This window comes from Pezoporus flaviventris, unplaced genomic scaffold, assembly GCF_033815535.1.
Source record: "Pezoporus flaviventris isolate CSIRO_AGI_PZ_B2104156 unplaced genomic scaffold, CSIRO_AGI_Pfla_v1 ptg000001l, whole genome shotgun sequence".
In the NCBI taxonomy this organism is placed as follows: Eukaryota; Metazoa; Chordata; class Aves; order Psittaciformes; family Psittacidae; genus Pezoporus; species Pezoporus flaviventris.
The window spans coordinates 26,001,823-26,027,102 of NW_026892549.1; the positions used below are offsets into that span (position 1 = coordinate 26,001,823).

Consider the following 25,280-nt stretch of genomic DNA (forward strand, 5'->3'; position numbering starts at 1 on the left):
CATTAAAACCTGCTATGAATTGAACCTGGGATACTTTAGCTCCTTTCATGCTAATTTTTCAGATGTATCTCAAAAAAGCATTCTTATTTAAAAGCCAAACACACTGTATGTGATATACGAAGAACAGTAAAACACACAGAGCTTTAGCACGTGAAAGAAACATGTTGCAATTATGTCAAATACTGCTTTTTATATTTTATTAACAAAGCAAGCATCCCTGGAACTGGGTCTATATAAAAAGTATTTCATTGACCAATCAGAATACAAGGGAGTTATATAAATTTATTTTATGCAACATCGATTAGTTTTGAAAATTCCCATTTTTAATGTTTTAATTTCATCTTTTATTAAAAAAAATCCCTAAAAAGGACACAACCCACAAAAATACAATCTGTATCTGCTCTATATTTACAGATAACTGGTCACTATTAAGGCACAGATTTAAAACTAACATTTTTATGTAGCAAGTCAAATAGTTGTGCATAATATAACACTAACAATACGGTACACTGTACTGTCATATTCCCTTTGTGGAATCAGAATAAGTGAGAAATTTTATTTTTCCAGTGTGCTCTTCTCTTGTGTGAAGCCCTATTGAGAAATAATGTTGTTAATGGGAAATTCTTCACATTGGTATAGATGATATAAGCACTGCTCAGCAAAAGACCACATCAACTTAATACTGTAATAAAATCAGTTTCCGAGTATAGTACTGTCTGGATACATAGTATGTACTTATAAAAGACTAAAAACCAAAAAATAAATCTAAGAGTGTAAAGGGGTTTTGATGCTTTTAAGTTTAGGCAAAATAAGCAAGAAGGGGTTGCAGAAAATTCTGTACAAAGTGTTGCTGAATATTTATTTCACTATTATGAAATTATTAAAAATATTTTATAAAAATAACATGACTGAATATAATTCAATTTGCAAACACTGGTCTTGCAAATGCAAACATTTAAATGACAGCTTATCTGTAAGCACATAAGTAGGCCATCTGCATGGAACTACCTACATGCTTAGGAATAAGCACAAGTGTAAGTAGTTTTAGAATTAGAAGTTGTGGCTTCCACAAGGATTTCCATGAAGTTGCTCTTACCCGTGTAACACACATACACACAAATATTTCAGAGATATGTGGATACCGACTTTTGGCATTTGAGCAGAGTAACTTTGCTGTGAACAACTGTGTGCATAGAAGATGCAGCTTTATCCATTCAGATCTGTAGGACAACTTTAAAACCACAGGAAGCTAACTGCTACTTGATCTACAGGGAAAGTCACCCAGTTATACACCATTAAGTAGATATGGCTGAAATGAGTACTGAGCAGTTATTTTTTGCTAATCACAACAAGACTTTATATTATTGCTTGATCATCTATGCCCTCAAGTAATAGTTCCTTTAAATTCCCTTTCTGTGTGCAAATTTCTCTAGACATCATTTTGTATTTTCACCTTACAAGAAAGAATAATCCATGGAAAGTGTCAAAATTAGTTTTCACACCATTTTTGCATAAAACCCAACTACTGTAATTGTTACTCTAATGCCTTCTGTTAAGAGCACTTGACAGTGGTTTATGTCCATCTCAAAAGGCTTGTACACTGAACATAAATAATACATTACAGTAGAGGTAATTCACAATATTTCTCATGGGAATGCTTTTCAACAAATTAATGCTTGGAAACTTCATATTGCATTGCAGAAAGAGGCACTTTATGAATCCCTTCATTATATCAGAATCCTTCATAAATTCATAACAAGACATTTGTAAAGACAGAAAATATTGCCAAATTATTTGGACTTTCACAGTATAAGAATGCAATACTTAGCTCTAGCCACTTATAATACGGACTCTTTCTGTTGAACATAACTTGTTTCAGAAATAGTTCATCTCAAGGGTTTCAAACACTTCTGCAGCTGACAATTACAAATCTAGATTGAACAAAACAGATGCTATCGCACCTATTTTATGTAGGTCACTTAATTGCTGCATGCATAGTCATGTAAGTAATATGTGTCATTTATTAAATGGCAACAGTGCTGTCTTGTCAAATTAGATTAGTTGTCCATTTAATCAAACTGACAGCCCAAAGCTCTAGTTTGATGAATGCCTTTCATTCTCTACCATAAATCTGCAGTAGATCAGTTTAATCTGTTATGTACTGTAGATGTATAGAATCTAAAAATAAAAGTCTGATATAAATAAGCATCCTTTAGTGGCAAGGTACTAAAAATAGCCCTTTTCTTTGAGACAACCATTAAAAACAGTTTTTAGCATAACAGGTAGCAGTTAAATATGATGACTACAAAGGGTTAATATTGCAAAGTCCATTTTGGTCTTTCATTGCATCTCTTACAGTGAGTATTATTGCAAGCAGCATTACACTGCTTCATAACAGCATAATAGGACTGGTCCACTACCAAGTGGTTTGATTTTGGAACAATCTCTTCAGATAACTATTGGGAGACAGACAGAAGGGAAAAATCTGGAGAAGAACCAGTTTCTAGTACCATTATAGTGAGATGTGACTTAATGTAGGAACACCTGAAAAAAATTCGATTAGTGCCAATATAAAAATTGATATGGAAATGAAAGAAGTAGATTTCCACAGGACAAGAAATCAGAAGATGTAAAGTGCAGAAAGACCTCAATAATTATTTTAAGCAGTACCAGAAAAATCCATCTTGATAAAACCAAAATCTATGCTCTCTGGCATCCCAGCTCTTCATTTTTCCTTCATTCAACAAGGTAAAAATTCAGTGCATACATTATAGTTATAGGTAATAAAATACTAAACAAAGAACCCTATATTATTATTATTGCAAATTCTGTCCAATCTACATGAGTAACAAGTAACCCACATTTGGTGTTTGAAAGACAGACAAAATGTGTTTTCTCTGTTCTTTTGGCACAGAACTGTGCAGACAAAATGCTTTGGTCCTTGACACCCAAACTCCCAAAGTGCAGAGGTGGTGTGCAGTGAAGGCTGTCCACAGGATTGCCATGCCCATCTTTACAGCTGACTTTCTGAGCCACAATTTAACCGCTACCAGCGACCGCTGACACTAGCAATGTCCGAATGATACTGACGCGGTAGTCTTCCACTAGCTCCACCTTCCAGGAATGAGGCACGTATATTTGATGGGTCAAAGAGCTTTCTTCGGTTTTTATTCAGTTCTATAAAGGTCACACACACACAAAAAGCTCTCATCAGAAATGAATTTTAATATTTTGATCTAAGCCAAAACCAAACCTTCTGTTTAAACAAGATATTTCAGGCAGAACAGTAGGAACTGAAGATTTCTGAAGTCCTCGTTCAATTTAATAAGTTCAACAGCATAGCAAGAGTGCCAGCTTAAGACCCACAGAAGCTGCTTGGGATGCACCTCTATTTGGTGCAATTCTCATTTGGCACTGATACAGTGTGGAGTAGATAATATTTTGCAGCATTGCTTTAGATCAAATTGATCTGACTAAAACACTTTAAAAAGGTTCTGTTATAGTATTCAAAGGCTGCAATCCTCCTGAAGAGGCACACAGACCATATGGCTGCAGCACAACCATGTGATGTAAACTGAGGTGACAGAAAAGCTTTTTAGCATCTTATTTCACAAAGCACAATTCTTTATTTTAACAACACTAGAAAAATGTTTTAATAAGGACTGCTAGAAAAAAAAACAGATGCTCACCTCTCACGCACACATGCACCCTAAGCTTGTATTAGCAATTGTTCATCCAAAATGTTTTTCCTTTCCCCACTTTTCTATTCTTGTAAACAAGCTCCATGATAAACAGAAATCATTGAAAGATTACATAATTTTCATGATTGCTATTGAACTACATACTTTGTATTTTAAGCTCTTTATGCCACTATTTTAAACTTATTAAAAATCTTCACTAACAGCATCAGTAGGAGACGCAGTTGGGAGAAAAGTGATCTAGTGTTACAATGAAGTATCCGGAAAATTCTTCCTCTGCTACAGATTCGTTGCCTATACAATGATGACAGAGCACTTCTACATAATATGAATCTCATCCTATCTATTATAACTGGGAAAAAAGTCTAGTTATGCATTGCTTAAATTTACAAAACCAAGCAAAAAAAAAAATCAACCCCAAAAACCCTAAAACCAAAACCAAAGACCCCACCCAATCAGGCTGTTTTTCCCAGTAAGATGATTACTCTGGTAATCAATAAAGCTTAAAAATGCCAGCCCTGAGTGATATCCAGTGCCACTGAGACTCTGCAGAGCCTGTAATCCCAGAGCTTCTGCAACCTATACTTTTGGGACATAAAACAAAGTTCACAATCTGCTGTGAAACAAACTTTCTACCAAGGTCTAACTTTAGAAGGGGACATAGGACTATGCAACTGAAATATTACTGAAATCTTACAATTCTTACTGAAATTTTATTATTGGTAATGTGAAAGCTCTATGTAATGTGGTTTTAAGCACCTTCTGATGAGGGTCAAGCCAAAATGACCTCTGTGCACTAGACTCTTATATTTCAGTCTTTCCAAGATCCTTTGCCAATGATAAACACACAACTCAGGTGAAAAGAATACAAGCAATACTTAAAACCAATGAATGTGTTATTTACCAGAGATTGCAAGCAGCATTTTTCTTCTGGCACCAAAAGTGGTAATTCCCAACTCTTTCAAATCTTGGTCAGTAAGAGTAAGGAATGTCTGCAGATCAATCTAGAGTAAAAAGAAATACGAAAATTATGCAAAACAAGTCTCTCCTCAAAAGTAGTAAGCCATAAATGTGGTTCAGAATACTTTCAGGTTTTTTCCTACTGCATTTTACAGTTTCTTTGCCAACTTTTTCTTTGCATGTATACTGCAGTCGTTGCTTTCTAGTGGCTTCTTCACGTAGTTACTCAATTTGCGACTCCACACTTCTGGCAGATAAAAAGAAACTAAAAAGTGAGCAGTTTAAGAAAAGCACTGAAGATCAATAATGTTTTTTTTTGCTGTGACTTGAGATTTCAAGTGTTCACAACAATTGCTACAACGTACCTCGGAATAGCCAGGTATGTGTGCCTGTAGATATGGTAGGTGCTTGAGACTATAGTAGGTTAGCAGAGAGATGACTGCTCAACTACTGGTGACACAGTTGAGTTACAGCACCAAGTGTTCCAAAGTGCATGCTAACCATGTATGTTATGAGTTTTTGCAAAAAAAACCAAAACAAAACAAAACAAAACAAAAAACCAATTCAGAAACATAATAGAAAATTCACTCTGGCCAAACTACTTAACTCATCTCACATGTAATCAGCAACTCTTGTGGTAAGAAAAACCAAAACAAAAAGACACCTATCAAACAAAAGCCATCATGTGTTAGAAATCAACTGACATCTCGCCTTTTTACTACAGTGGCTAAGATGACAGGAAAGGATTAATGATTGGACAATATGGGTATTATGGAAAATGCAAGGGTGAAAGAAGATAAACCTGATGATTCATACACAGAATTGAGACACAGCTGGATTTGTTCAGATTGAAGATTGACCCCACAACACTTAAGCAGATGATTAGAGACAGGAAACGCTAGCAGGAAACTGCCCCCAGGCTGAGACAGCAGCAATACACTTGAGTGGACTCAGGACAATTCTGTAAGAGCATATACATAAGTGACTTAGTGTGCAGGAGAAGGTACAAGCTTGCTTCATGTCTATCCCTGAAATAGCTTAGTACACACTTGAATGTGCCCTGGTGTGCAGACTTTTTGTCTCATGGAAGCAAATCTGAAGCTAAATACTGACACACCAAAGCAGCTCAAGCAATACAAATAGAAGATTCTCTTGGAGTTTGCACTTCATGAACATGTTCATGGCTCTCAATGACATGTCAATCTGTACAAAAACCAACTTTGTGTGGTCTGTTAGGAAAAAACACAGGTGAAAATATGAGACCAGAAACTGGTGCACACCCCACTGCTGATAAAGGCGCAAAAAGCAGACATACGGGTCCAGAACACGGGAATATGCCAAATCTAACTATGGTCCTCTCCCTGTACAACATGAGATATGGACACAACCCACACAGACCTCTGTTTTGCTCCTTAGTAGACCCCATTCTAGCAGTGTGACACATACACTTCCCACATACAACAGTGCTTTCAGAACAAGCTCAGGGACTCTACGTCTAAGCCTGCAAGTCTTGTGGCTGGGCTTGCTGTACTTTTGCGACGCAGTTGAATTTGTCACTGGCATAAATTATCTGCGGATAACCAAGTTGACTCTAGCTATATTGTATTCTGCGGATATGAAATACTATCACTTTGACTAAATTGAAATTAGTTGGTGCAGAGGAGGAAATCACACAGGTGACTGACCATATCTCTCAGTTGGGAGCGGAAGCCAACTGTGGAAGTCAAAGTCAGTCAACTGGCACACAGGGGAAGTTTATAGTACTCATGTCCAGGCTGGCTGTCTGGAAATTGAAAGATGTATGATACAGCTTTGAAAGAACAGCTCATGAGAATGCTGTCACAAAGCAGACTTCTTAGTGTCTTTGGTCAAGAGAATACTGCTGGAAAACATGCTACAAACACAAAGGTGTCTTCTGAATGAACACTAACCTCTTGCTGTTGGAATACATCTGTGTATTTGCCCAAGCCAAGTTTGCTGAACAGCTCAGGCAGATCAGATCCCTTGAACAAACTGTTCAGGTTACAGCCATTGCTTCCTGTCAGCGAGGAAATGCAGTCCATGTAATTACTGCTACTGAGATAGTGTTCAGCTGAAAGAGAAGAAGTGCAATTTAAGACACATCACAGAAGTGCACAATTTTCTGTCATATCAATATTGTATTCAGTTAGATCTTTAAATGGACAAAACATTTAAATGTTTATTATTCAGAAAAAAAAGCCTCTCAGTGGTCTGAGAGAACAAACAGCATAAGGCAAAGTTTTTGTTTTCTATGAAAAGATAATCAGGTAAGTCTTTTAAGCAATAAAATCACATTATTAAAATGTCACACGGATACAAGTCAGGAACCCATACAGGGGAAAGAACTGCAAGAGATGCTGTTGCTTTTCCTCCTTTTAAGGCCTCTCCTCTTTTCTGGTGAATATTTTGGAAAACACCACTGCACACAAATACAACCAGACTTTTTTGGTCTGGATGAAGAGAAAACCATGCCGGAGCAATTCCTGGTAAAGGAGCTACATAGCAGCTACATCATTTGGCTAGCATTTTAGTATAATACAGACAAAAATAATAAATGCAATAGTTTTATAAAAGACTAAAACTAGAAATAGGATCACCATATAAACTTAAATTGCATGTCTAAAAGGTACATCTTCAAAAAAAAAAAAGTTTCCTCAAAAACCCCAAGAAACCTGATTTAGCAGTGCAATCCCTTTCCTAGGTGTGTACATACTGATAGTACACAAACACATAGTTCTTAATTATTTTTCCTCATGCTGTAACAAAAGGATAGCTGCCAGGGAGCGTATCAGGCATTTGTGCAAATGGGGCTGCTGTGAGTGCTCCCTCTGTCATTACAGATACAAGAAAGAACAACAGTGGATACATAAGAGGCTAGCAGGAGGCAGAGGATACTTTCCCAGGTGAGTAAAATTAAGATTGCCCCAGAGACTTCTGCTATGGCCTTCACTATCAAGCACTAACAAGATGTGAAAACCACCACTTTTTCCCAAGTGGTTATGCTACATTTCTTATTTTCTGGGCAAAAACTGGATAGAAGCATTTGGGATAAGATTTACAGAGTTTGGAGAATTTCTATCAACCTTAGCTCCATTTTGGAAAAAGTTTTAAAACACAGTTAGCCATTCAATGTTGAAAATGTGAACATTAAGTTTGAGAAATGAAGCAATAACTAAAATGATTTTTTAGACTTTAAACAGCAGTGTTTCACTTTTTCTGCTATCACATTAAGATAATAACAAAAAAGCCCAAACAGAAATTCAGGGCAGACAATACAAGGTCATGAATTGAAAACTGAATATTAAGAACTACTTACTGGTGCACTCAGGAAGCTTTATTTTAAAACAAAGACATTCAACATTATTATGCAACTGTGGCAATGAAGACTTACATTTTAGTAAGTTAAGGTAAATACATTTGTATGAGAAACTCATAGCTATTTCTTTTGTCCCTCCTCCATGCATTTCATACTCTGGGAAAGCTACAGCTGCTATAGAACTGCTTCCCCTACAGCAAATGTATTCACTTTTCTAATTTTCTTCTAATGCATATGTAAATACATTTTTAATCCTTATTTATTTTGATTAACCTAGAGCTTCTATTTTTGTCCAATTAATCTGGAAGCCCCAATGGATCGATTTCAAATAAACATTTTATCTCTTTTGTTCTGAGGTATGCAGAATATGGTATGCAGCCATTCATAGCTGAACTAATATGTTATTATTCCTGATTTTAAAAAGCAAGTATACTAACTATGAATATTTTCTCTAATTGAAGCTATCTTTTCTTTGGATGTCCACTTTATACTATCTGTGTACTTTGCAGCTAATCTCACCTTTAGGTTTAATTCACATTTGTAAGAAAAATAATTAAAAAAAGGAAAAACATCCATAGTAATTATTTCCCCATAGTGCACTCAGTATAGTCCAGTATTCTCTACCTCCATTTCTCTCTTTCAGAAATGTATATATTTAGGCTTTAAAAAAAAAAAAAAATTCAAAAAAGTCAACTGAAGTAAAAATTTAAGTTTCAATTATTTAAAAAGTAATTACAAAATTTATAGCCTATGACCACACAAACCGGTTTTTAAAATAATGTGCTAGGCCATGCCAAACATATGGATAGTCTTTTTTTATCACCATAAAGAGAATTATGCTTTAAAATTCAGTGTCAGCACAGATTACGACTTCACCAGGGAGCAGCAAATAGCCCAGTAAAGACCTACCTGTTGTATTGTTAACAGAACAATGATAGTCTAGAAATAAGTTTTTATATAGGTCTGTTTTCAGTAAGCTTTGAAAATCCCTTTCCAAAACAGCAAATAGCTTTCAGCAAGCATGTCTTAACATTTAAAGGACTTCCTTAAAAGTTTTCCTTTGGACCATTATTTGTATATCATGTTATATAATCCTGCATATGCTTTCACTTTTCAATTTGTAAAACTAGTTTACTTCATAGTTGTTGGAAATTTGAATCCCTAGTGATGCCAAGAAACATTCAACTAGATATTCATTGATATCAATATGATTTTTTTTTAATAAGATGTTAAGAAATTCACCTGATTTATTTTGTTTTCGCTTGGGGCTGCCAATTGAAGAGACAAATTCATTATGAGCTGCGGGTCCAAGACCATTACGGTCTCTCCAGTTATCAGATTCACTGCCATTTCCCAGGTGCTCCCGACTGTTGGACCGAGAGAGAGATATTGATGAACCCTGCAATTCACAAAAACAGAATGTGGGCAGTAAACAAAAGTTTCATTGTGACTCAGATGTTTTCTTTGAAGCAGCTTAGTTAAAAAAATCCAGCCTTTAATACTTGCAAACATTCTTTTGGCAGTTGATCAATAGCCAAATAATCACAAACTGGACACAAAAACAGCAGGTGCACTTAAAACATTTGCAGTTTACAGATTTTAAGCAGAAGTTATTTAAAGACCATGCTTCAAAATAATTTGCTCAGTATTTCCAAGTTTGTTTCCAAAACATTCCATCCTATCAAATTCCCACACAAATTCTAGACAAAGCAGTCTACCAACTACACCCCTTCAGAGGGAAGAGAACACAATAGAATATCTATCTGAAGGCAACTGGATGAAGTACACAATAATTGACAAAACTACTGTATGCAGTACAACAACAATTTCACACTGGTTTGTAAATTCAGATTATTTTTTAACACATTTTAATATTCTTATAAAGTACTAATTATCAGTTCTGAATGTTCCAAAATAAGGGAATTGTATTCCCTGACAGCAGCTTTTAACTATGGAATTGGGTGGGAACATACCCGAAAGGAGATTAACATTATTGATACCACACACTTACACGAGTTAAAATTATGTAACCAAATGAGCAAGTTAATTTTATATACTTGCATCAGATTCCAATTTGAAAAAAAAAAAAAAGCACAACTTAGGAGGCAGCAATCTTCTCTGCTATTCAGGAAAATTGACACCACTGAAGTAAGAAGGCAAAAGCCCCTTATCATTGCCAAGACCTGAAGATGTGAGCTATGTTTTTTACAACTCAACAAATAAAGAAAAGCAGGAATTGACTACAAGTCTTACAGAAGACCATCACGGTCTGGGGGAAAACCCCACCCCAAGTCAGTCAGTATAGAAAAGCATGTAAAATTAAACAAAAAAAACAAACAAAAACAAACAAAACCCCACAATGATTCACAGATTTTGGTTGTAGCTTTTTCTCTCCTCCTGGTTACTCCTGAAACCTCATTATATATATTTAAATAATTTGCATATATTATGTGTATTCAAACCTATTACATATAGTTGAATGACAAAAAAATCAGATGTCAAATGGGGAACACCAAGGCATAGTGTTAATATGGTTGAATATTTCTTTTGCATTAAAAGTTAGATACATCCTAGAGAAGAGTTGTATGAAGTCCCATTCCTGAAGAAACATACTATTTACATTTTATATAAGTAGAACAGAAGAAAAAGGTGTCTCTATGGATCTGGGAAAGATTGCGGCAAGTAAAAGCACCATAAAGCAATTCAGAGCACCTTTGAAAAAGAAAGTAAGAAATTTCCTGCAAGATTCCTATGGTGGCACTCTAGAGAGACTTGCTGGACCTGTGGCTGCCTTCTCTCTATGAAATTTCTGGGCCCAGTGAATAGTGCAAACAGAGAAAACTCTCCCACTTCTACAGCTTTATCAACAGAAAATAAGATGAGCTACACCCATTTCTTATTCTAACATTCTGCTCCATCATGCAGTGATTCACATTGTATAGTTTATCTATATATACACAATGTTTTAATTAGGTTACAAAATTTCTACCACTTGTCTACAACAATTGAGACATTTGGTCCTATATGTTGTTTTAAGTTTCTGTAAGCAAATATTATCAGGAGCAGACTCTTAATAAAGCTAGTGTAAGACTTGAAAAGCAGACATAATTGTGTGTTGAGCTGAATGTGCTAGATATGCCTTAATATTTACATAACAAACATTTTTCACTTACAAGGAAGAAAGCTAAAAATCCTATCTGCAAGACTTGTTTTTAAAAAAGTTAGATATCTCTCAAGAGAAACAACTGGGCCATTCACTTGAAGTAAATTTCCACTCAGTATAGTTTTTTATACCTCATATGTAGTTGTCATAGATGGCTTGTAAGATACATGATTCGCTCTTCTTAGTTCCTTGATAGTTTCTGCAGGCATAGATTTAGAGAACCCCAAACCACTCCACGTATTTGTTGGAGTCCTCACTTCTGTTACAACAGGCTTCTTCAACATAGCTAAAACAAAACAAAAAAAGAGACAAATTAGTAAATCTCAACCTTAAAAAAAGGTACTGAGATGATCATCCCAAAGTCACGTATGTAAACTGACTTCAATCCACCAAAGAGTAAATTCTAAAAACTTCCACCTGCTACAGCTAAAAACTTCCACAGCTTGAATCCTATCCTTAAGGCAATTTACTCTGTGAGAAGACAGTTAAACCCCATAGGGCTGCAAGGAAGCCAAATGAATTATCTGTTTCAAAAAGGGGAGCTCCAGGTTTTATTTTGGACCAAAGCTATGGTTAAGTCCCTTACCAATTTTGTAACTGAATTTATCCCTGACATAAGGAGTAACTTTGGCAATATGACAAACATCTTAAAACTTAATTTGCATCCAAATAAAATCAAATATTACAGCTATGAGGCTTCTGGAAAAAAAAAAAAAAAAAAAAAATCCCAAACCCACAAAAACAAAACAAACCCCAATCCTAACATAGATCATTTCCATATGGATACACTTGCACAGAGAGCATTCCATCCACAAGTTTTTACTGTATTTTATACTATGTTGGCATTAAGAAACTTTTGAAAACATGAAAACTGTAACACAAATGTAACCTTGAGATTTGCTTAATCTATTGCAAAACTGAAAATTCAGAAAATTCTTGCAGCCATGTACTAAACTTTTCAGAAGTCACTGTTCATCCACATACCTTTGGTCGCTAGTAGCTTCTTCTGTTCATAGTCAAATGCCTAGAAAGTAAACATGCAGAAGACACCTTAATTGCCATTCTGAATAAATGTCATTCCAGTACTCAGATCTTGTAAAAACATAGGTTTTGAAAGTGGCCAATGAATATACCTAGGAGAAATCTGAAGTACTACAACAATAATTTGACAGTAGTCCTGTTAGAGCCTTAGTAAAAGTGTTCACTCAAGAATAGGTAACAGATTTTAATTAACTATCTGATATCCATTTGAGTGAGGCTGCAGCAGTATTTACAAACTTTTTAGGCAGAATTTTGCTTTGATTTTTTTTTAGTAAGACATTTTCCAAGCATATTTCCCCTTCCTTGATCATCTGGTCTTAGCATTTTGTTTTGGGTTCAGCAGTAGCAGTCATTTTCCTCCTCCTTGGTAGCTGGTGCGGTGCAGTGCAGTGTTTTGACTTTCAGCTCGGGAACAGAGCTGATAACAATGATGTTTTGGTTTGGCCAAGGACTTTGTGAGCCTCATGCTCTGCCAGGGAGGAGGGGAAGCCGGGAGGAAGCAGAGACAGGACACCTGACCCAAGCTAGCCAAAGAGGTATTCCATACCACAGCACGTCATGCCCAGGATGTAACTGGGAGTTAGCCGGAAGGGCTGGGAGACTGCAGGGTTGAAGGAGGTATGGGTCGGTGCTTGGTCAGGCTGGGGGGGTGAGTTATCGGTCAGCTGGTGGTGAGGTGTTGTATTCTCTTCCCTTGTTATTTCCTTTATCATTATTATCATTGGTGGTAGCAGCAGCGATTTGTGTTATACCTTAGTTACTAAACTGTTCTTATCTCAACCCGTGGGAGTTGCATTCTTTTCGATTCTCCGCTCCATCCCTCTGGGAGTAGGGGGAGGGAAAGGGGGGGGGGGGAGTGAAGGAGCCCTCTGCCTGGTTTTAAACTATGCCACATTTAAACATTCCTCAAAAGTACATAATATATACTATCTTAAACAGCAACTCTAGTCACCAGAGTTATGTTTAATAATCTTTCAAGTCTAGTTCCCCATGCAGTCATCTTCTGAAAGAAAAAGGATTTCAGTTTTGAGAGAATTAAAATCCCTTATTATGTGCACTACCTATAAAAATAAAAAATTTGACGTTTAATTAGCCCTGGTTAAAAAACTTACACTTCTTTAAATGACAGACTAACAAGCCTAAACAAATACAACACTACAAAAAAGCAGTACTTGGCCTGAAGCGTAGCCTAAGTTTAATTCACTACTTAAAACAACTAGATGAATAACTAAGGAAAAAGGCTGCAAAACACTAACCCTAATCTTGTTCCACTACTCCATGCAGTCTAGTTAGCCCACACACTGATAAATCTATATTGAAAACTACTCTGAACCTTCTGCTTGCAAACAAAGAGGTCTCTCTAGGGTCCATATGCAGTAACATGGACTTAGTCTATAGTAAGCTGTAGTTAGAGTAGCATCAGTACAAGAAAAAAAAAATATAGAACCATAGAATAGTTAGGGTTGGAAAGGGCCCTAATCATCTAGTTTCAACCCCCCTGCCACAGGCAGGGACACAAATATGTAGTGTAAAGCAAAAACAATGTTACTCCAGTAACCTCCCCTCCCCCCCCCCATATATGAACCTGAAGCTATTGGAAAAAAATTGTTGACACTGTTTATGAAAAGTTAAAAAAAAATTCTTCTGTAGATCTAATTTGCTGTTCTCAAAGCAATGATACAGTATATTTTTTTTTTACATACAAATGATGCTTGTGTTGACTGATATAGATATCCAATTTATTCTGTACTTATATTTTTCTTATTCAACACAAGCATAAGGGCTTTTTTGTCTTCTTCAAGACCTATAGTTTACAACTGTCTTTTCAGTTGAAAGTGTTAACAACTTTACTGAGAAATGCTGTTACTGAAATGGTAATGTCACGTCAGTCAACTAGTCAACAGTCACCTTTGCATTCTGTGGTAATTTCACTTTGCATTTATCAAGTTTTGCTCTAGATTTGGCTTTATTCAGAGAAGCTTACCTGCATGTTTACATATGATGGCTGTGGAGCTAGGCGTGCTCTTTCAGAGTTCTGCTGGGCAGCTGCTGCTCGCTCTGCTGCCCGTTCACTCCCAGGAGCCTTTTTATCAGCCATGGGACTTTCAGAAGTGCTTAACTCTGCATCTGAGAGCAGTCTCTCTGCGGTACTGCGGAAGCAAAGTTGGTGTTAACTCCAGCTTGCTTTCTCATAAAGCAGTAAACATTCAATGCCATTTTGAAAATGAAGCTCTATCTTGAGAAGTTTGGCAGCAAAATTCAAGAAATGCCAGTACACAAGCATCTCAGTGTTTCTAGAAATATTTCCAAAGTGTCAACTTTCCCTTTACCTGTTTCGCCACCAGTGAAACAAAGCATGTATTGCTGCTTCCTATATTACCAAGTATAAGGCATATAGACAGAGATTTGAGCTGTCTGGTATGTGGAATTACCACAAGCAATCCCTACAGTGACTTCATACTGTTTAGCTTTGCTCAGGCCTGCAGTTCAGCAGTTCTACTCAGACTGATAGTAGCAGGATAAAGAGAAATGCATAATGTGGACTAAGAAAGTTAACAGGGGTTCTAAAGGCTTTTAAAGCTTCAATAATTGCAGTACTACATGCCAAAGTACATCTTAATGTAATCTTTTCTTTCAAAATAAGAAAAAAAACCCAGCCACATTTTATGCCTACTCTACAACTACAGTATAAGCTCTTAGTTCAAAGCAAAGTGATCATATTTTGATGACGTACAGTAACCCAGAAAAATGCTCTAAGGAAACTTTAAGCACTATAGCCTCGATAAAAAGAGCAAGACATACAAACAACTGACTGACATATAAACAATTGAGTCTGGTTAGCAGGAATCCTTGGATTTCTAAACGATGAGAGCAGAATTAATGAGAGAGATATCACAGTTTTAACAGTGTAAATGAGGTAAGAGAAAATATGCATCTCAAATGAGTGACGATAAACAGTTCCCAAAAGGAATAATGAAAACACTGCTTAAAGTAGATTAGAGAAAAACATTGCGTTGAGCTCAAAACCTGTGTTGCCAAGACATATTATGACTCAAAAGAGCCTTTCCCAATGCTGTCTCATTAAAAAAAAATCCAAAACAAACAAGCAAAAATCATTGAGACAAGTTTTTGAGAACATTCTGTTATGTCCTGAATGTCGTTTTTCTAAGAAGAAAACAGCCTCAGGTACACACAAAAGGGAAAAGGCTGTTAGTCAGGAATTGTTCTTAAAGCAATCAATAAGAAAAGTGCAAAAATGTATCCTTTAGAAACAGGTAATGAAAGTGCATCTGAAAAAACATCTCCACTCTTTTGTGGAAGAGGAAAGACTTATTTTTTTTTAAATCAAAGAAAAATATACAAAAAGCATTCAAAATTTCCAGTTATCAGACAAACTGGAGGAAGCATATTAATGCCTAATATGATTAACAATCAAGCCCAATTTAAATCAGTTCTTTATCTTATGTCTGAACCACCCCTTCTACCTACAAAAAGGTGTTGAGTATATTTGCATGACAAAAGGTCTGTTATTTGTATATTTAACTTACTGTAAGTGAGAGTTTTTGGTGCCTTGCAGTAATTCAACTGTTTGTCTCTTAGCACAGGCCTGTTTGGAAGAGCTCATCATCTGCTTCAGATCACTGGTATTTGCTGAATGAGACGGACTTCTTGGCATGCCCACTTCTACAAAAGCATCATTGCAACCTACAAGACCAATAAAGAGAACAGTTAAACAAAAAACTTATTATGTTCTAGTGAACTTGCTGAAGGAATGACAACTAAAGAACAAAACCTACTCTTTCTCCTTATAGAATTATTGTAGTCATTAGGCATAACAACTTGGTCAAGGTTAAGTCATTAGAAATGTAAGTTCAGATGCTTAAAAAAAGGTGTTAGTGTTCATAAATATAGCAGACATACTATTTTCCTTTTCTGAAGACTGAGAATTAGAAGTGACTAAGTATTTTGAACAAATTTGATTTTATATCTAGTTTTAATAAACGGTGCCAGGTGCTCAGACAACTTTTGATGGAATAAAAGCTCCCCACTTAACGTTCAAATATCTTTTCAGTATGTTTTTACAAGTATTTGTCACTGTAATTGGGAAATGTGCCTTTTGTTCAAATCAGCATTTCAAATGACCACAATCCTTAATAAAAGAGCTTCTCCTTGTTGAACAGTATTTGAAGGCAACAAGGCCCTTGCTCAAGTTTGAAGGGGAACTTGCTTTCCCTCCCTCCAAGAATGACGGAGACAATTTGTTAGTTCCTTTAGCTTCTAAAATGCAACATAACTTAAATGCTGTTATAAAACATGCAAATATATTCCATCTGCCAGTGTCATCCAAGTTTGATCTACACAACTTCTTGCATAACCTTTTCAAAGGCATTCTTTCCTTTCGTTAAAAAAATAGAAATAAATAGTTACAACATTATTTGAATCAGTAGAGACTGTTTAAAGCAATGAAGTTAAGCTGATGTAAAACACATTAAAGTTTTCAAAGATTATCTCTCTCTACTCTTAGGGAATTACAAAAAAAAAAAACAACAACCCAACAAATGAATGCTACAGGTGCAGTTACTCTATTTAAGGTGTTTCTATTAACAGTACAGCTCAGCTACTACAACTTCTGTTTACTCCTTTGACAACAAATCTGGGAGATCCAGTGATATTTTCCTTCAACACTGCTGCAAAACCAATGTACAAGCAATACATTTACGTTTGTTTCATGAACTGTACACAGACTCCACAAACACAGAAAAACAAAATGTCAAAATCTTACCTTCTGCACTATTTGACTTGGAAGCTACTTGTTCTGAGGCACCATGAGTACTTTTTTGTCTTACTGGATCACTGTGGTTTGTGCTCAACATATTCTCTCCCAGCGATGTGGCAGACAGTGCAGCATACTTGATATTTGAGGTCTGAAATGACTGTCAAAAATTACGAATGTGATTGTTTTGCTTAAGGAAACATTGAAAGAAAAGCAGGAAAAGAAGAAATTCATTCCCACCAGAGGAGAATATGTTTGAATGTTTCATTTATCCATCTTTAAGTCCTATTTTGACATCAGAACTGTTTATTTCTAAACTTAGCAGGTTTACAAATCTACTAATATAGCTGGTTTTCTCTGAGATTTTCATAGTAGAGTACTAGCAAACAAATCTGGTTCTCCAGAGATAATACCACTTACCTTCACATGACCATTTAAAGAAGGTGAGCCTTTTTTACTCTCTGATTGCATGCCATTAACATGGACTTCAACAGGAGTCAAGCCTGGTGGTGGAGATGGAGTATTTTGACTATAATTAGGTACTCCGGACAACAGAATACTCGTTAAGGTTGCTTGGGCAGTGGATGGTATCATTAGGTGTGGAACAGCAGAAAAACCTGTAACAAAATTTGGTCATATTCTGATTAAGTTTCTCATTTAAATTTCTCAGGCATTATAGGACTTTATATAAAATCTCTATCTTTATATAGCCTTGATACAATACTAAACAAGGTTCCATTAGAACTGCTAAAACCATAATGCTTTATCTAACCATTACTTTGTCGGTTAACAGTTTTCTATATTATATAAGATGAAAGCATTGCATGTGACAGCATGTTGTAAGTTTATATTAAGTTATAACTTAAATATAAATATTTATTCATCTGTTTTAAGATAAATTTTGGAATTATTACAGTTCTAAAGAATGAATGATTCCAAACTTTTCAATTGTCATTCTAATGACTTAGTGTTGACCAGTTCCTTTAATTCACATTTAACATCTACCAACCTGTGGTACTTGGGTTAGCAAGAGATGTTGCCCATAACGTGGGACTAGGTGTGCCTGAACTTGGACTTTGCAAGGGACTCACAGAGCTATTAAGGGCATTCAACAGAGAGCTCGGAGCAGTTGAGGTGTTGACTGACAGGGCTGTTGGACCTAGAAGTCCTGCAAAAAATTGTGCAAATCAAATTTAGCTAAAACTTGAAAAGCACATTTCACAAAAGTACCAATTAAAACCAAACAAAACCCCACTAAATTGCACCAGCATGTATTTTACAAACAAATTTTAACATTAAACCTGCTGTTAACTTGGTACACAAAGCACATTAAGAATGCTTATTCTTAAACTAGGGATTACATATTGAAGAAGAACTGGAACATCCAGTCCTTCTACTGGACTCCAAATATTGTCATAACAGAGTCTGCACCAGCTGCTTCTCAGCTTCACCATCTCTTTGTATCCCCTCTATTACTTCTGTCAATTTATCTCAGAAGAAGCATCAGAGAAAAGAAAGCAACTGCACTACAGAACCTTACTTTTATTTCAGACAATCTTTTTCTCAGAAGCGCATATGAATGAAACAGTACTTCCATACTAAGAACTATTAAATTCCTTTTTGTATCTTCAAAAATGACCGTAAATCATCCCTCAAATGCATTGCTTATTCCCAACGCACTTCCTCAAACCTGCTCTTCATGTACGAGTGTTCACAAGGCAGGTCAGCACCCATACTTTGAAGAGGTTGAAAAAACAACTCCACAGTGCAGGCATGACAAAAACATTCACAAAAGCAGCATTAAAAAACACAGTCAAATGGCACAAACACTTGCCCTGTGTGACTCCCAGGAACGCATGTGATATGGAATTACACAGCACTCCTGGATGGCAGATCACAAAGGAGCACAGTGGTTACATGAGAACTCTTGAGTTACATGAGAACCAGTGTCAAGATTTGTGACTAAGTTCCTCTGGGACTGCTTGGTTTCTCTATACATTTCTGTCAATAGGGTTCTTCCGGAGCTTGAAATTGAAAGTCTAATTCCAAGTCTGGACTATATATTTGTTCTGTAAAATTACATTAAGATAGAAAGCTTACACATTTCTGTCCTAAATTTCATACTGGTAAGTAAGGTCTATACTACTGGCATGCGCATCTCCCCATTACAGCAAGATACTGCCAGAACTGAAATGTGTGCTAGCCATCTTAACTTTCATAGTACTGTTAACAGGCTTAAGTACCTACCCAAATTCAGGGCAGTCTAAGACATCACAATATTAATGAAGACATATATTTAATTTGAAAATTATGCTTCCCAAAGTTGTAAAAGCAGTATCCTACTCCAACTGTACCTTCCCTCTCACTTTCAGCTGAACTCTTTACAAGCTTTTATAAGATTTTCCAGAGATGAGTGACACCTGATGACAAAAGTCTTGGAGGAAGTTTTATAGCAACAAGCCCTTGAAAGGCCAGATGCTTTTGGAATTCTCCAATACTTTAACATGATTCCTTAAGTAAAACACACATCTGGTTCTTTTTTCTAGTACAACTGATCTGAGTTTCAAACAAGATAAAAAAAAATATATATATACAGAGAGAGAGAAAGAGAGACTATAATGCATACCAAGCCCAGTGAGTCCTAGTCCTGCTGAGGACAAGATATCCAAGCCAGGACAAGACAGACCAACAGGGCATGAGACAGAGGGATTTGATGCTATGGTGACTCCACTACTTTCAAGTCCCAAGAGACATTTCCGTGCCTCATACATATTTAAGGCATTTCGTTCAACACTTTTTACAATCACAGACTGTAGGGAGAGAAAAAACAAACAATAAAATAACAAAAAATTAAAACCAATGAGTAACAACTACATGACATAGATCTGCAACACACAACTCTCCTTCATACTCCCTTCATGGCTATTGGTAATATAGCAGTATGAGACAGCATAAGATAATGTCCATTAGTTGGCTTTGATAGCTGGTTTAAGGATTTTGTGTGCACCTGACTGAGAATGATGAAAGACCTTTCTGTATAACAAAAGTAATTACTGCACCTTGGTGCTATCCAATATACTTAATTGTAAATCACAGTATCACAGTGTGTTAGAGATTGGAAGGGACCTCGAAAGATCATCTAGTCCAATCCCCCTGCCGGAGCAGGAACACCTAGATAATGTTACACAGGAATGTGTCCAGGCGGGTTTTGAATGTCTCCAGGGAAGGAGACTCCACAACCTCCCTGGGCAGCCTGTTCCAGTGTTCTGTCACCCTCACTGAGAAGTTTCTTCTCAAGTTTAAGTGGAACCTCTTGTGTTCCAGTTTGTACCCATTACCCCTTGTCCTATCATTGTTTGCCACCGAGTAGAGCCTGGCTCCATCCTCGTGACACTCCCCCTTTATATATTTATAGACACTTATAAGGTCACCCCTCAGTCTCCTCTTCTCCAAACTATAGAGACCCAGCTCCCTCAGTCTTTCCTCATAAGGGAGATGCTCCACTCCCCTAATCATCTTTGTTGCCCTGCGCTGGACTCTCTCCAGCAGCTCCCTGTCCTTCTTGAACTGAGGGGCCCAGAACTGGACACAATACTCCAGATGCCCAAGATCAAGAGAGGTGAATCACCATTTAAAATCTTATCTTCTATCTGAAGCGTATAGCTCAAAGTGGGCAAAAAGTTGTTCATATTAAATTCAGCTACGAAATTCATAGCTATCCGAGGAAAAACGCCTGCAAAATTAAATTGCAAAAGCCATTATGTCCGTCTTGTACATTCTCTACACAATGTTTCTCTGCATCGATTTCATATATCCTTACACACAGAAGCTTACTTATTGACAGAATGGAACAGTCTTAATATTTTGAACCTTTTGTCTGTTACAGCATTACATAAAAGCATTACATGGCTCTTTTCAACATCTTGCATAGAACAGAGTCAGACTTCTCAGTCATATTATTTAGGGGTTTTCGTTTTGTGTTTTTTGGGGCTTTGTTTTTTTTTTTGTGTTTAATTCTGACCGCTAAAGAACAGCGCAGTTACATGGGGAGCTGCAATTTAAGACTAATTTCTTTACAAAGAATTCAAGAGTAGTTCTAATGAGACACAGTTTGTCCCCTCATAATTTCTTTCTTTTATCAGTATGTTCCATATAACAGCTAATATCTGTATTGTCAGATATTTAATGAAAGTCAAATTGCCATTAAGGAGAGCTGTTGTAACATTTAAACTGGCATTTCAAGCAGAAAATATATATCTTTTCCAAGTTTATGATCCATTAAAGTAGGGAGGAGGATCACACGTGTCAAGCTCACCAGCTCTGAAAAGTTGAAAGGAAAGCCTAAAAAGAATATATTAGCTTTTCACCAACCTTGCTTGGTTGCTTTGGCTTTGGCTTAATGCTTATGAAGACATCTAACTGCTCCATTAGCTGTGTTATAAACTGTGGTTCTACTTCAATTTCTTCCTTCATATCAAACATGAGCACAAGTGGGAGGCAACCCTGAAAAGGTACAAAAAAAAAAAAAAAAATCATAAAACTTGTAATCTGCCCATTTCCCATGAAAATGCTAGCAGTAAGGTGAAACATTATAACACAATACATCATAATACAGCAAGCTCTGAAAAAATATCAAAGATGAAATTCTAAGTAGAGGTATTTCCTTGTATACAGGTGTATATTTCTGCTCTGGCATTCTGAACACACAGTTTGACAGTATAAGGGCAAAATGATTTCTTGAACATTTGACATTCCAATCAGTCTATATGCAGTCTGCATTATCTATTTATACAGACTCAGAGAGTCCACATGGTTCAAATTCAGAAACCACTATTGTCTATTAAATCCGAACAAAACGGTGTCAGGAATTGATAGCAGGACTCTCATATACTCCAATGGCTCACTTTAAACTATGGTTGAGATAAGGAAACACGATTCTGAGAAAATGTCTCTGTAAGTCACCATTGCTCAAGTCTTCCACTTTTCTCTTCCCCAGTCCTAGATCAGCTAGATAAGTATTTTCCAGTGATACAGATGACATCTCTGAAATGCTTGAAATATTGATACTATAAATAATACAAAAGAGTCCCTAAAAAAAGAAACCCAACCAAAGAAAAAACTAAAACTCAATGGTCACAGGATACCTAGAAATTATTAAGTTGCTACTTCTAATAAAACAACAAAAATAGAGGGTACAGTCAGTGAATAATAAATCCTACCTTTTGTGATTTTAGATTCACAATGAAGTAAACAATATTGTATGTATTACAGGAACAAAACGCAGTAAGATACATTCATGAAAGTGGTCTTGTTTAATCAGTTGCCTGCTTTTGCTTCAGAATGAAAAGCAACAAATGGGAGTATTTATTCTTCAGATCACTACTTCACTATTATTTTATATTTAAATAGGACTTCTCAACAGTACCACCTACAGCTATATGGTTACTTCCCAAATTTAAATATAATTTTAAGGAAAATTAGAGCAAGGCACCTCCACAGAATCATAGAATGGTTTGATTTGGAAGGGACCTGAAAGATCACCTGGTTCCAAAACCCGATATGTCTACTAGACAAGGTTGCCCAAAGCCTCCTCCAACAAGGCCTTAGATATAGAACATTTTAAACATGACTCCAAACTCCTATTGCTTAAATAAGTATTAAGTTTAAATCACTATGTTGTCTTTCTTGCCCTGATCGCTGCTATAAGTACTGCCTTAATCACAACATTGAATATACTCCTGCAAGCAATATGCTGATGATTAGAAGCAGAGACTTGCAATGATTATCACCAATAAGGGCTATTCACAGTTCATACATCATAGAATTCATAGCTTTCTCAATGAAATTAGTTACTGGTTGATATTAGAAGTTTCCATTTAGACATACTGCTAAGCAATTTTTGAAGACAGCACTAAAACATCACTTGTCCTACTGTACAAGTGCAATACTGCACTGCATTGTATTCTCGGTTACCATTGTAAACTCTGGCTCAGATTTCATCTTTTATGAGAATTACAATCACAACTTAGAAGTTCAGAAAAAACGTTGTTTCTTTCCTTGGTATTGATGTTCAGACTCTTCTAGATAGCTGTTTCTAAGAACTTTGTAGAGATGAAATCACCATTTTTAAAACCCCTCTCTGATTCCATAGAACACTTGTGTTACCTAGCTGTGAAATAGCATCAGGTATTATTCTGATTGCATCAGAGGAGTTGGCAGGAGGCAACAACAATGGTGACCACGGCAAGAAGCGCAGTATATACAGTCCCACCTTGCAGTAAATCACTTCAGAACACAAAAAAAATCTCATTCCCCTGAATAATGCTCAAGAATTAAAAAGTGAAATTAACTTCAAAAGCAGTTGACAATGGCTGCAGCATGTAGGTATTGGCATGGCTGGCATATCTTTATCCGAAGCAGAAAAATACTGCTTTTTTAACTAAGTTGGAAATTTAAAGCAAGTTCTTATCAGATCAGTCAATTCCCTCAGATTTTCAAATTTTTATGATTTAAAAATACATATTCCCTCATTTGCAAAATTTGCTTTTAATACTTGTTTTACAAACAGAGCTGGAAACAACAGCTTCAGGGCATATAATGCCTGTAAGTTGAAACAGACAGTCTCCTGGTCAGTACAGTTTAAGGGTGGTACAGTGGATGAGATAGGGGATACTAAGTTGTCCTGATGTGTCTGGGATTAAATCAAGCTTCAACATCAAAAAAAACCAAACCAGCCCTTGTATAATTCTAAGTTTCTAGAGTAAAGGTGTACTTTGATGTTCATATGATTGCTTGTTTGCATTTCCTTCTACTTCATGACCCTCCAGAAAAATGCTATTTAAATCTCACTAAGGAAATGCATAGAATAAGGGCCTCTTACCATTTTCAGACAACTGTACTCTAGAAAATAGTAATAATGAATATAACTATATAAACACTATGCTTTTGTTTTCCACCCTTAAGCATGGCACAGTGCAATGTAAAAGATACGGACTTCTGGATTTTAATGGTATTGTGGTTTATCCTGATACCAGCTTTGAATTAGATTTGAGTCCAATCCTCTCATGTGTTATTTGTAAATATCCATGTATATAAAAATCCATGCACAAACATTAGTACAACAATGCCTAAAGGCTCCTGTGAAGCCTAATGACCAACAGAAGAAAAATCTGTACTAATAACATTTATCACCAGAGCTATTTTTTATAACAGGTCTTGTAATATGGAGACTATGGTACTAGTAAGAATTTAAGACTACAGAATGAGTACTTATTTACTATGGTTCCCCAGTTTCCTTGAAAACTCACCTACATAGGAACTAAGAAATTCCTGCTACTTCCTCCCAAAAGAAACCTACTTATCTGACAAACATGGAAAGGCAGGTTGGCAAAACAAACAGCCCACTACCCAACAACAAAACCCTCCAAAAATCTGCCTTTCACCCAGAAGCATATTGTTAGTGTAGATGTGAATTACTTATGTTGTATTTATTTTACAAGGTCATTTTCAAATCGTGACACCAGGTATTAGAAATACTTTAGCTAACTGCAAACATTCACAAGTCACTGACAAAAATAGAGCACTCTGCTGAATCAGCTTTTTGCAATTTGAGTAGTGATACTTCCTCTCTAAGCATCTAACTTATATTTGACCCATAAATAAGTGCAGAATGAGCATATTTGCTATAATCTGGCATTTTTTCAAGGAAGTTTCACTGAAAGCATTTACCATGAGATATTGCCTAGCAAGACAGACAGACTCAATTGTGCCCTGGAGGTAGACAGTGGATTTCTTCTGTGGGTTACTAGGGTCAGGGAAGTGGATCTGAGCACCAGTCCTCTGCATGATATGTTTGATGTTACTGCCATTTCGACCCATCATAAAGAGATGATGCTGTGCTGCAATGTCTAGTTGCGTGCTCACAGGGATTGCAGAGGCCAGGCTCCCAGCTAGGTGTTCTAAAAGCATGGCTGTTCCTTCCTGTGGGGGAAATGCAAGAAAGTGGTAAAACAACACTCACAGGCATAACAAACCACCATTACAGAATGTTTCCACATTTCTCCTACATTCCACATTCAAGAAAAATAAAACTGTTTTGTTTAAAAACCTATTTGATTTGTTAAAGGTAACAGATGGACTAAACTCTACCAGCTATTCCTATTTCGTGACCAAACGCAGCATTTAATTATCACTGTAAGCAATAAGGCAATGTCAAACGGTTTGATCCTAATAGACCTTCTGTGCCCACATACAGCAATAAGAAAGGCGACTGAGATTTGGGTAGATATACTTGCAAAATGTGTCTTT

The 25,280-nt window shown here is 36.3% G+C and overlaps 1 protein-coding gene across 2 annotated transcripts in view; it reads right to left on the reverse strand.

The window, feature by feature from the left end:
• Positions 1–262: 262 nt before the first annotated feature.
• Positions 263–25,280, reverse strand: part of BICC1 (BicC family RNA binding protein 1) — a 116,739-nt gene continuing 91,721 nt past the window's right edge. For both annotated transcript variants that reach the window (XM_061449237.1, XM_061449246.1), the window contains 14 exons: positions 24,702–24,953; positions 21,345–21,476; positions 19,600–19,783; positions 17,983–18,141; positions 17,394–17,590; positions 16,983–17,124; positions 15,748–15,904; positions 14,184–14,349; positions 12,143–12,182; positions 11,290–11,444; positions 9,238–9,394; positions 6,590–6,750; positions 4,603–4,702; positions 263–3,177 (listed from right to left, as the gene is read on the reverse strand). In XM_061449237.1, coding sequence (XP_061305221.1) covers positions 3,047–3,177; positions 4,603–4,702; positions 6,590–6,750; positions 9,238–9,394; positions 11,290–11,444; positions 12,143–12,182; positions 14,184–14,349; positions 15,748–15,904; positions 16,983–17,124; positions 17,394–17,590; positions 17,983–18,141; positions 19,600–19,783; positions 21,345–21,476; positions 24,702–24,953 — 2,133 coding nt within the window. In that variant the 3' untranslated portion in view covers positions 263–3,046. The remainder of the gene's footprint in view (positions 3,178–4,602; positions 4,703–6,589; positions 6,751–9,237; positions 9,395–11,289; positions 11,445–12,142; positions 12,183–14,183; positions 14,350–15,747; positions 15,905–16,982; positions 17,125–17,393; positions 17,591–17,982; positions 18,142–19,599; positions 19,784–21,344; positions 21,477–24,701; positions 24,954–25,280) is intronic.